This window comes from Panthera uncia, chromosome A2 (assembly GCF_023721935.1).
Source record: "Panthera uncia isolate 11264 chromosome A2, Puncia_PCG_1.0, whole genome shotgun sequence".
Taxonomy (NCBI): Eukaryota; Metazoa; Chordata; class Mammalia; order Carnivora; family Felidae; genus Panthera; species Panthera uncia.
Window position 1 is genome coordinate 134,314,391 of NC_064816.1, and position 13,067 is coordinate 134,327,457.

Here is a 13,067-nt window from a genome sequence, read left to right on the forward strand (position 1 = left end):
GGTTTTTATTGTCAACTTTTCATGTTCTGCGAGATGCCAGTTACATGCGGGAGCACTTAAGTGTGCGTAATGCGTTTTTAGTATACTGCTTTTTAAATGATAGATGGGAGTGTGTTGTTTTTAGATAGTTTTCATTTTTATATTCACTTATGTTCTAAAATAAGTTGTAAGCTAATTTCATTGAATTATAAAATGAATTATTAAACTCCGATAGTAGTATGATTACAAAACACCTCTCTGACCCACCCGATGGAAAAGATATGGTAATTTGCACATCCACGTCAGCGTGGAACTTTAAACTTTAAAAAAAAAGTTCTCTTTCTGAGTTTTGAGAGTTAATGGTAAGATTTTCTTTAAAGAACGTTTTCATTTTTTAAAATTGCCTCTGTTTGATTACCTAAATGTTGCCTAAAGAGGGCAGTGTGAACTAACAACATGCATTCTACTTTGTACTCGCGGTTATACAGCCCTTTCTAAGAAGTTAAATAACGGTCATTAATATGCATAGTATGTATAGGTATTGTATGACAAGATGTAAAACACTAGACCATTTTCTGTAGAAATGCATTTCATTTGTTAATGTATTTTATGCAAATTAGTTTAGAAGCCAGATGTTTCTTAGAGCAGATTACTTGCAACATATATAATACAGATGTTTGCTTTAAATGCCAGTGGGGAGAAAAAGGGAAATTGAAAACCATTAAGCATATGAAATACTAGATAATTTCATGGAATTGATCATAAGAATTTTATAACTTGCTCTTATTAAATTTTAAGGCATTTTTTAAATTAACAACAAAAATATTGAAATCTTAATGTAATTAGTCAAAAGATAGATCAAGGTAGCATCTTGCAATCTTATTGCATAAAAGCGGATATTTATAAGCCAGATCATAGATACCAGTCTCATTAGCATATTTTTTTCTCTTTGTCATTTCCATCTCTTGAATTAGTTATATTTTTCCTTCAGTGCGGCAGCAATTAAAAGTTTGTGCATTTTGATAGAAGTTTTTCTACATTCTGACTTGATACCTATTTAACATTGCATTCCAGTTTAAACACTTACACTCTGATATGTGAGAATGAATAATGAATCCGTAGGTCACTATATTCATTAGTGTTGCCGTATATATGAATTGTTATCTGGCTTCAATTATAGTACGTGGGGTTTTTTAAAAAATTTTTATTAGATTTAAAGACATATGAGGAGTTCATCCTTTTTATTTTATCTTACTAGACAGTGATATCGTCAGTATGTTCTTACTAAGTTATGCTATCAGGGAGAAACTATATATTACAAAATGCCAAACCCAGAATTATTGACTGAAACTTAGCAATTTCTTTTCAATGTGCTAATTTGATTAATTATTAAGTGTATGTTCTCCCACTGATGAGGACAAAACAGTAGAAATATACCTTCCAATATCATCAGGTAACACAATTAATGGAGTGAGATCAAACAAGATTAGGGGAAAATTCTTGCCTGTTTTAAAAACTGCATCTGTAAAAAATCATATGTACTCTGTCTTATAAAATAGTTGAATATGCCTCTTTATCAAATGCATACAGACTAATTTTGAAACTTACTATTTTATTATGTACTTCTAGAATGTAGAGTATTTTATAAACATGCTCCCTAAAACAATAGAGGTAAGGCCAATATTAGTATCTGCAATTTGTGAATGCATAAACTGAGACCCAGAGATACTAAAGTACGTGATCAAGGTCACATAGGGAGTTGACACAAACTGACACTGCAAACGTGTTATTGGTGTCTGTCTCTTAGAGACTATGCTTTCATAATTGAGGACAATGAGATATATATAATGCTTAATTTGTAATACCAAAATTATACTGTTTTATCCTAAAAATGTATTTGAAAGTATTCATCTTATCTTTGTTTACTAATCAAGTAGATTCTTGTCTTATTTAGGTAGCTCATATACACTACTGAACCATGTCAAAATAGATATTTTAGCCTCAACTAATGAATATAAAAATCAATAGAACTAGCTCCTCATTACAGTATGTAAAAGAACTAGTTGATTGTCTGTACTTTCTTTTTTTATATAATTTTTTTTAACTTGGGTATATTTTATTCCTTCTTTATTTTTTAAAATAATCTCTACACCCAACTTGGGGCTCAAACTCAGGACCCTAAGATCAAAAGTTGCATACTCTACCAATAGTGCCACAATTTCATGTGGTACCTCATCTTGTATAAAATACCTAGATTTCATAATATGTAGTTAGCATGGATTTATCACTCTGACTCCTCAATGAAAGGGTTTATTTTAAAATCAGACCTCCCAGAGAACTTATGAGTAAAGTCTATATTACAAGATTATATGTGTGTGCATATATGTATACAATGTGTGATATATATGGTAATTTGTTACATATTTTATGTGTTCTATATCTTACATATATATCACATGTATGATCAGACATATCTCATATATATGTATGCACATACATATACACAAATGAAAATGCATGTGTCTACACACACATACATACATATATACACCTATATACAAATTTCTATAAAGATTTGTGGTCATTGAAGACCTGTGTGATTATATAAGCACACTTTGTGTATAAATTAATGTACATTATTGGTCTCAAACTTTAATATGGATCAAAATCACCTGGAAGATTTGTTAAAACACAGGTTGCTGGGCCTTGTCCACAGAGTTTCTGATTCAGCAGATTTGTGATGGTTGGCATGGGGCGCAAAATTCGCATTTCTAACAAATTCCAGGTGATGCCAATGCCAGTATTCTGGGAATCACATTTTAAGAATGACTGACATTGATAAAGATATGAACCACTATTTGTAATTTCTAGGTACCAGGGGCTTTTCTAAGTGGATTATTTCATTGTTCAGGCACAAATTTTCCATTTAGATAATAATAGTTATAATAGAAAAGATGTGAAGACAATTATGTATTAAAACAAGATGGTTTCCTAAATTTTATAAGGAAACTCAGTGCATTCACCCTCAGATTATTTAGGCTTCGAGATGAGCCTCGTTGCAATGTGTAATGACCAGAACAAATGAGTAAAGCCTGGGCTTCTCTCACAAGAATATAAACTACAGCTCAGGGATCAATGGATTTGCAATATTTCCACTTTTTATTCAGTTTTGTGATTCTTAGTCATCCCTTTGCATTCTACTCTTTTCAGGCAAATCATTCAGAATTATAAGAAAAAATGTCTAAGGAAATATGAGTATCATTTGTCAATTGATACATTTCTCATACGAGTGGGTTAAATTTTTGACCCTTTGTGTATCATCTTTCAGAAGGAAGCTACTGTTTTAAACCTTAAGTCCTCTGCCATTAGCTCTACCTCAGTGCTGTGTTCATGAATTTGTTACTCTCAAATTTATTTGTAAATCTTTAAATTAAATCAATTCCTTTTGTTCCCCTTATCGCTAAAGTAAGATAGTTGGTATAAAAGAACCTAATGTGCCAGCTATGTAGGAAGCAATGTAGACTCTCGTGGGGAACTTAAATGTTCTACTTAAAGAGCTCTTCCAGAACTTCTGCAGGCGGACGCGATGAGGGCTTTTACTTTGCAACAGTGTCAGTATGTCGCCATGGCAGAGCAGTTCTGATGTGCCCTTGTCGTGCTTCCCCCCTGCACACACCTCAGTGTAGAAGGGAAGCATTGTGACTGGCCACTGATACACTGAAGTTCTGAAACTCTTTTGAACAACTTGGAAGGTTAGCTCCAGTTGCAATGATTTTGAAAGTGCTAGAATACTAATGCACCCAACTGGTCACAGATATAGTCATTTTCCATCTTTTGAAATTAACCCAAGAACAGACTTTAAGCTTTTCCATAATTTACACTTGCATATTTGAAAAGAATTTCTTCAACCTATGTACTCCTTCAGTTCCCATGCAATATTATTTTTCTTTTCTTTTTTTTTTTTAAGTTCATTTATCTATTTTGAGAGTGTGAGTGTGTGCAAGCAGGGGAGGGGCCGAGAGAGAGGGAGAGAGAGAATCCCAAGCAGGCTCCACATGATCAGTATGGTGCCCAGTGCGGGGCTCGAACTCACAAGATCAAAACCTGAGCTGAAACCAAGATCAGATGATTAACTGACTGAGCCACCCAGGCACCCTGTATTTTTTTTTTTTTGATAGAGAAAAATAGTTGATAAGAAAGGCATTCAAAGTAACACTTCAAAAGCAACCTATATTTACAGTGTAAATAGTTTTCTGGGTGAATGGCTATCCTAATGTAAGAAGGTTTTCCTAAGATTCTCTCTTTATGAAATTATTAATTGCTCCTAGCTATTTATTTAATTGCAGGATTAGAAACCTTGTATTCAGATTAAGTTTGGAAACTCAAGATTATATATGGTACAGTAAGTAGCATTGTTTTTCCTGGCTATTTTATTTAAAAACTTATTTTAATACTTCTTTTATTTTCTTATTTTAATACTTCTATTTCCCTTTTAACAAGCTTTTCAAGGCAGTATTATGCTCACTTCCTGCCACAGCACCCGCCCCTAGGTGCTCATCTCTGTTGGGACATTCTAAGTTCTTCAGCCTTACTTTTTAAGTTTTGTTTTACTCAAATTGGCTTATAATCATAGACATTCTTTGTATCATAGATTTGAAATTTTAAAGGAAAATGACAACAATGAAGGTTGCAAATACTCAGTTGAAAAATGTTGTGCCTTTTCCTTAAGCTTAAATATCAACTCTCTCGATTTTCTCTGACTACAGAGGCCAGTAATAGTAGCCATGAATCTCGTATTGGTCTAGCTGAGGGGTTGGAATCCGAGAAGAAGGCAGTTATACCCCTCGTGATCGTGTCAGCCCTGACTTTTATCTGTCTAGTGGTTCTTGTGGGTATTCTCATCTACTGGAGGTAAGTTGAATGCTTGTTTTAGAAATGTATTTCATAGAGCTCAGATTTTGCCTGTGTTTTTTTTTTGTTTGTTTTGTTTTACCTGAAAGTTCTTCAAAGCATATTGACATTCTTTTTCCTTGAGAGCTACCATTAATTTATCCAGGAAACAATGAATTAGGTGAATTTGTAAATCCAAAGACAATAATATAATACTTGATTGTTTTTCATACACCAGTGAAACAATTAAAGGGTTAAAATGGAGGAACCCTGGCTTAGTTAATATTTAATACAGTATTTTGACAGTTGTACTTTCATAGTAATCTAATTAACCTTCAAATGTTATCATAGCACTTAACATAAATCTAAGCTTCTCAGCTTAAATGCTCCAGCTGTTACAATTTCAAAAGTTATTATTTAGAAAAAACATAGTTTTTGCTATAGTAAAAACATGGTTTGTTTATAATTGTGGATTTTGTACAAGATGCACATCAGCTGCATGCTAATAGCAAAAACCGATAGCCCCATACACAAGAGTGAAAATAAAGCAATTAAAATATTAATATAATTAGAAAATAAAGTTGACTATATTAAGATGCATAGAATTCTAAAGTTAATTATAGCTTGCCTTGAGGATAAGATATAGTTTTGCTGTCATCAATATCCTACTAAAAGTTTTATTTATTGATTTTAATGTTTATTTATTTTGAGAGAGAAAGAAAGAGAGAGAGTGCACATGTGCAAGCAGGGGAGGGACAGAGAGAGAGGGAGGGAGAGAATCCCAAGTAGACTCTGCACTATCAGTTCAGAGCCCGACATGGGCCCCATCTCAGGAACCGTGAGATCGTGACCTGACCCAGAATCAAGAGTTGGACGCTTAACTGACTGAACCACCCAGGCACCCCAGTATCCTATTAAAACTTTTAAAGGACAAAGACGGTTGCACTCACCATAAGCTTCCCATCCCATGGCATTCAGAACACGCTGCAAATTAGGAAGTTTACTGGAGAGACAGTGTAAGTCAGTATAACTATTATAACTGTGTCTTGAAAAACAAAAACTTTACGATGATATGAGGAATCCTAGCTTTGTAATTTATTGCTTCGTTTTAAAAGAGAATTTTGTTCAGAAGATCTATAATTAATTCCTTTTTGTTTAGTAATGTCTCTCTGTAAGCTCATATGGCCACTCTTTATCTCTTTATGTGTTATCCTAAAATATATTCTCTCAGTTTATTCAAAAATATTTGCCATTTTTAAGGACTGTTTCTCATGTGCCTAGTACCATGTTGACTACTATGGAAAATATCAAAAACGGATGAATGAATGAGTGTCACTATCCTTGAGAAATTCATGCTTATTGAGAATTTTCTATGAAAAATGTATAACCTACTATACAAAAGTATACACACGACAGCTGAAATCACTAATGTTAAGAGTGGTCAGGGAACAAAGAATCTTGCTAGGCCAGGATGAGCAGAGTAAATGTAAAATGCTGGGCTTGCACTGGATGGGGTTCAGAAAGTGGAGATAAAGGAGACACCTTTCCAGGCAGGAACACAGCAGGTGGAAAGAACAGGAAGCAGGAGTAGGCTGGGTGTGTCTGAGACAGGCCTGGGGCAGGTAGTTGCATGTAGTTGGACACGGGTGGACTAAGGTAGAATGTTTTCATGATCAACTGTATTTCATATCCAACAACCTTTACAGAAAAGAGTAAACTGCAGTAAGAGAACAGATCATACTTTTGTTACCATATGTGAGTTTGGTGGTCTATTTTGTCCATAACATGATGCAAACAAAGCTGCTTTCTTCACTGGTTCCTATAATTGCCAATGACTCTTTCTACAGAAGATTCCATGCTCAGCAGAGTACCGTGAACACAGTACATGATTTATACATGTTTTTTCAACAAGAATTCATATTGCTTTTCTCCATACTCCCCACTCGGTTTGTTGGCCAAACTTTTTATCAACCTTGATGTGTTCAGATTACTGGCTTATATTTAATCTGATTTTCCCTGGCAAACCAATGTTTGAAGTTATTTGGAATTAGAGGTAAATTTTTTTTAAATAAGATGGAAAGTAAGCCCAAATTCTGCTTCACAGTAAAGAGTGTTAGAATAAATTTCCGATAGAAATGTCAATCTTAAGATTGAAATAAGAATGAGAGTTTTGATCTTTGTTACTTAGTATTTCAAGTTTATTTTTTGTAGATTTGAAAGTGTCTTATTTAATATGATTTGATATTTCATGGAAAATTAAAATCTGGAATGGTATTTATTTTCTATTAATAATGGATAATCTCATCTGTATTATGTGGAGAAAAAAGATAAAATTACTAGTTGAAAAATACTAATTTGACCTTCACCAACAAGATGTTTCTCTTTTCCTCACAAATAACACTTTATGTACCTTGAACACAGAGTGCATTAGCTTAAAAAATGAGCGCTCTGATGATTTTATGTATATATTTTATATCTATCTGTCAAACGTTCTGATAAAATCTGTCACTCTTTTACTTACCCGTTTCAAAATTTAACACCTCTGTCCTCACATCCATTTGAAATTAATTCACTTCAAAATGTAACTTTTTAGATCAGGGATACACCAGGGGCATTAGTTGGTGCAGCACAAGATGACTATATTCGTGCCTTCTTCGGGGTTTTTGTGAACATATTCAAATTTTGATGTAGACCCATTTGTAAACAATATGATTTCACTAGCCAGTATGGAAACATTTTAGACCTTTGTGGAAAGCACAGCCTGTGTGGAAAGGTTCAAAATAGAATGGCATACCAACAAAAGTCCTCATAGTAACATGGTCCTTACGAGTTTTTCCAAGCTGATATATTTAAATGTTTTTCTAATCTAATTTCTTAGGATAAAAAATTACTGTAAAGTGGTATAATAAGTCTTTTTTTTTTTTTTTTTTTTTTTTTTTGTCTCTTTACCCAATTCAAAGCGGTCCCTGAGGTTTTGTGTAAGCCTTGAGAGAAAGCATGTTGTAGTAGGAAGACAGAACAAATCTGGATCCCTTCCCCATTTCTGCCCGGCATTTGTTACGTGGTCTTGGGCATGTCACTTATCCACCTGGGAACTGGTTTTCCTCTCTGTGCCATTTCGGGGGAAGGTTCACTAGATCATCTTTAAGATTGCAGTCCGAGCTTCTTTGGGGTTTCTGTGATGAATGCAGCATAATGAATAAATATGGTTTTATATTTGTATAAGGATCCAAAAAATGGAAATACATTTCTAGCTTTTAATTCCAAATACTTACTGTGATGAAAAGGTGTAAATCAAATAATCAGATTAACATTGATTGATAGGACCTATGTCTACAAGTTTAAAACAGTCATCACTTTTTTCATTATGGCTGAGTGATAATTAGCAAGAGACATAGTTATCAACACTTAGCACATAGACGTGAAGACATTCACTGCTTATACAGAACAGATGGACTATAGATATTGAATCTTGTCATACATTAAATAATGTGCCCTGAAATTATTTTCCAGATGTTTTAAGGTAGAATTTACATGAGCCAAGTCGTAAGTTTCTAAGATACAAAATGACTTCAGTAAGGAAGATTTTCAAAAAGTTCTTTTTAAAGAAGACAAAGGGCAAATTTTGGAGAGCTTTTTTAAGAGTTAAAATCTAAAAACTATCAAAGGCATAATCAACAAAACGGCACTCCATCAAAAACAGTATAAAAAAGAACTTCCCATAGACAGTTGTTTTGGCTTTGGGGAGAGGGAGGAAGAGCAATATGAATTCTCTCACGGTCTGAAATTCAAATTTGTGAGTCACACAGGGTAGCTACCAACCCAAAATGGAGGCCTCCCATGACCATGCTGCCCCTTAAGTCAAATGTCACTTCCTAGGTAAAACTGCACTATAAAGTGGACTGAATATAATACGTGTGACTTTCCTCAAAGCTTTATCCTACACTATTTTAATTTTGATTTTTCCCACTTACAAGTTTTTTGGTATGATTTTATAACATTCCTTTGTTATGCAAATAACACTAAGGGACCACTTATTTGCTTAAACAACAAATATTTGTTTACATAGCTAAAAAGAGTAGAGTTGGTACTTACCCAGATCCTACAATGAATATTTAACATGTTAAACCCTAATACCAATAAGTTTCAACTTACCTTTTTCTATTCCATGAGGGCTGCCTTCTTCCCATTTTCTCAGAGCCATCCTCTATCTACTTATCCAGCCAGCCAGCCAGCCACCCATCCATCCATCCATCCATCCATCTTCCTCTAGCTATATATATTTCACTTCTCCTTCCCAAATATCTTGAGATTTTAAGTTATCCCATTTGAAGCACAGGTAGGCAAGAAGTCTAGGATGCAGCTGAGTAACTTATGGTTGGTGGGATTTACTTGCTACTGGAAATCCATCTAATCATTAACACCTTGGCACTGTTTTCAGAGTTGGGCTTACATAAATCAGAAGACATGGCCCCATCTTTTAAAAAATATGATGAGGATATAGGCACAAAACAAATATATTGCAAGATAATTACCCTAACTAACAATCAGTAAAAAAAAAAAAATATTTAAAATCGTCTAGCAGAGAGTTCAGGAAGTGAAGGCCATCCTTGGATTAATTAAACATATTTTTCAAAATAGTCTTTGTAAAGGTGAAGGTGAATCAAAGTTTGTGTTGGGTGCAGTGAAAACAGAGAAACTGGAATGCTAGAGGCAGCTTAGGAATGAGAGGCTTTTTTTGCTTTAAGTTGATTCATTTATTTTGAGAGAGAGAAAGAGAGAGCAGGGGAGGGGCAGAGAGAGAGGAAGAGAGAGAGACTTCCAAGCAGGCTCCGCTCTGTCAGCGTAGAACGCAACACAGGACTCAGTCTCACAAACTGTGAGATCATGACCTGAGCTGAAATTAAGAGTTGGATGCTTAACCAACTGAGCCACCCAGGTGCCCCAGAAATGAAAGGCTTTTTCACAGAGAAGATACCATTGAGCTGCCTTTATGGAAGATAGTACTCGTGAGTAAGGCATTTTGGTCAGGAGAACCATATTTGAAGCAGGGAGGAGAAAGTGAGGACAGGACAAGGCATATTTAGAGATCTACAACTTGTTTGTATTTGTGGAGTATAAACTTCAAGAAGAAAGTCAAAAGGGGTGAGGGCCATAGATAGATAGCATTTAAGTACTGAAAGATCTTGGGCACCATTAGCTAAATAAAACCTGTCAGGTACAGAAATAGAGCCAAGATGTCAAAGTAACAGGGAGATAGATTTTTGGCTTGATACCAAAAAAAAAAAAATAACAGCAGGAGGCCTAACAGTGGAATGGGATGGCCTCCTCTTGCAGTACCATTTAGAGGTACTTAGAATGAGTTTTCAGTTAGGACAAGAAAGCAATATGTGGCAACTAAAGATGTCCTCATAAAGGACTCCTTGTCACCAGAGATGATCTTTCTATGTCAGAGATGCTGTCCAACAAATTCTTCTGTCTGTGGTGATGTTGTACCAGGTTCCTTAAGACATTTTACAACTTTAAGATGCACTGAAAAATAAATAGAAACCCCTTTACCAGCTTGTGTAACCCCATTTTAGAGGAATCAAAGAGATTTAACTCTGTGATCTTAAAAGAGGTATCAAACCCAGTGTTTTCCTATTGTGTCGGAACATGCTACCAAACTTGCCCACTAGTTTCTGCTCCAGTCTGGCTTCAGGTGGGCTCCAGTGGAGACTTTCAGTGGGACAGTTGATCACGAGACCTGTGGCCCTCATCCCTCCCATTGTTCCTAGTCGGTTGTACTCTTTCCGCTTTCCAGGAGGTGAACCTGGCTCAGGCCCCCTGGACATTTGATTCGACACGCACTCATCTTCCTCCTGTACCACCTGTTCTCACTAGAAGACATTCTTGTGTTGTCTTGATCGTGTCCTCTTGTCAAAGGCTTATACGATCCCAGCAGGGGGCTAGTCCTTACTATGCAGGTTGTTGCTTTTGGGTGGTTCTGTTGGTTTTTGTTTGTTTTTTTGGGTTTGTTTTTTGGTTTTTTGGGTTTTTTGCTTGTGACATTAAGATTATAAATAAACTACATGATTTTATACTAGTCATAGCAGTGAATTCATTGAACAAATATTTTGGGGCACAGGCAACTTTAAGTTTTGGGGGGACTTACTGCTGTTCTTTGCACTGAGGCATAACACTGCATTAAGTCAGACCACCTTGCCTTTGCAGGGCTCACATTCTGATGAGGGACGACCAACTAAAAACATGTAAGACAAATACATAAGTAAAGAATTTCAGAAAGTGCTAAGTGCCATAAAGCTGACAAAAGGCCAAAGAATAGTGATGTGGTGGGATGAGCTGGTACTTTTAGTTACCATGGTCAGGGAAGGATTGTCACAGGAAGTACAAAAACAATGGGAAGGAGGCAGGTGGCCAGAAGAAACGTCAAGAGCCAAGGCCCCAAGGTGACACTGATGGAGCTTCTTGGAAGGAGGAGCAGAAGACCAGTATGGGCCTGAGCCTAGTAGTAGGGGATGTTGGAGAGGACCCCAGAGGCAGGTGGGGGACCAGGTCATAGAGGGTCTTATAGCCCTTGATGAAATAACTGAATATCATTCTGATTCCACTGGGGAAGCCACTGAAGAATTTTACACAGGGAACTGATTACTGAAAGAATGTTACAGTTGAGGTGTGTCCTCATAAGAACAAATGTTACGTTAAAGCTCATTAGAATAAATATCTTGTAGCTTGAATCTTAAATGGAAAGTGAGATTGGCATCTTTACTCACACAGATATTTCTAGTTAAACTTAAATACTCATGAATAACATTTCGTATAAATTAAATGACCCACATCAAAGAGTGTCATTAGCAGTTTTAATTATCTAAATTTTTTTAATTAAGTGTGGTTTGCATTAGTTTAAAGCAGCAGTTGGTTCTTTGCTCTTCTCAATAGTTTGTGGTCTGCTCTTACCAGATGTTACTCTTATTATCTGAATGAAAATAGATTCAGGTGACATTGTAGGTCATAGTTGTCGTTGATTCCAAATATATTCATTCTCAAAACGCTCATCAACAAGGCTAGCATCTGTTGGAAAGAAAATCACGCCTGTTTTTGGTTACATGCTCATTATTTCCTCACTTCGTTCTGTCATTACTGCATTCTCATGCTCTCAGTATAAAGCTGCCTTCCTTGTCCATCAAAATATCACCGCTGTCAAATCTCACTTCCACAGTCATAGCTACCTTTTCCTAGCAGCTAAATTGCTCAGAAAGGTTTGGTCACTTAATTAAGGAGTGAAAAGAGCTCTGGACCTGGTTTCTCTTCCACTCTGGTCTAGTCCCCTGTTGCTGGTATATAGCAACAGTGGGAGAGTAACCAGGGTGATGAGGTGTCCTTATCCTAGCAAAATACTGTTTGGTACCAGCTACGACTGCAAATGCCACCTCTGCTTTCAGCGTGTGTCTGGTATCTACTCACTCGTATGCATCTGACACATGTAAAACTGAGATAAACTTGGAGGCCATACAATTCTTTAATGCTTTGTGTTTTGTAAAATACAGATTCCCATTTATGTTTTAATTCTGGAGATATCTGTCATAATTTTCAAGCAGTTTTCAGCTCAGAAGTTGTCTTATGACAGCTAGTACATAAATTGCTTTCTTTTCTTTCCAGGAAATGCTTTCAGACCGCACACTTTTATTTAGAGGACAGTACCTCCCCTCGAGTAATATCCACACCTCCAACACCTATCTTTCCAACTTCAGGTAATAGCTTAAGGTGTGACCATAAGTAGCTGGTAGATGTTGAATGGAAAGCATATGCTGGAAGGTTTATCCCTATTGCAGTGCTTTGTAAATGGCTCTAATGTAGATGAGTAATACTTCTGAGTTGCCCAAAGTATTTATTACAGCCGGGTGTCAGGCACCCAGGTTTCTGCCTTGTTGTCATTCATTTTGGACATTCTTAGCCAGGTAGACAATATGGCAAAATAACTCAAGACTGTTCAGATATAATGTTAACATGAACATAGCAATACAAGATTATTTAAGAATAAGGCTGACCTTCGTCATTTCCATTACTTAAATGGAAACCTGAACAACAAAAGTCAGGATAAAGCAATGCAATAAGGGTGAATAGGACAAAATAACAAAAGTAAGGATAAAGTTTCGTTTCCTTCTGATCATCTGAAATTATGTGAGAAAATCTCGCTT

The 13,067-nt window shown here is 35.8% G+C and overlaps 1 protein-coding gene across 1 annotated transcript in view; it reads left to right on the plus strand.

Moving 5' to 3' along the window:
- The window catches only part of PTPRZ1 (protein tyrosine phosphatase receptor type Z1), a 183,983-nt gene that overhangs the window by 137,713 nt on the left and 33,203 nt on the right, over positions 1–13,067 (plus strand). Inside the window, exons 13-14 of the mRNA XM_049641742.1 lie at positions 4,746–4,890; positions 12,529–12,620. Of these exons, the coding sequence (XP_049497699.1) occupies positions 4,746–4,890; positions 12,529–12,620 (237 nt within the window). The remainder of the gene's footprint in view (positions 1–4,745; positions 4,891–12,528; positions 12,621–13,067) is intronic.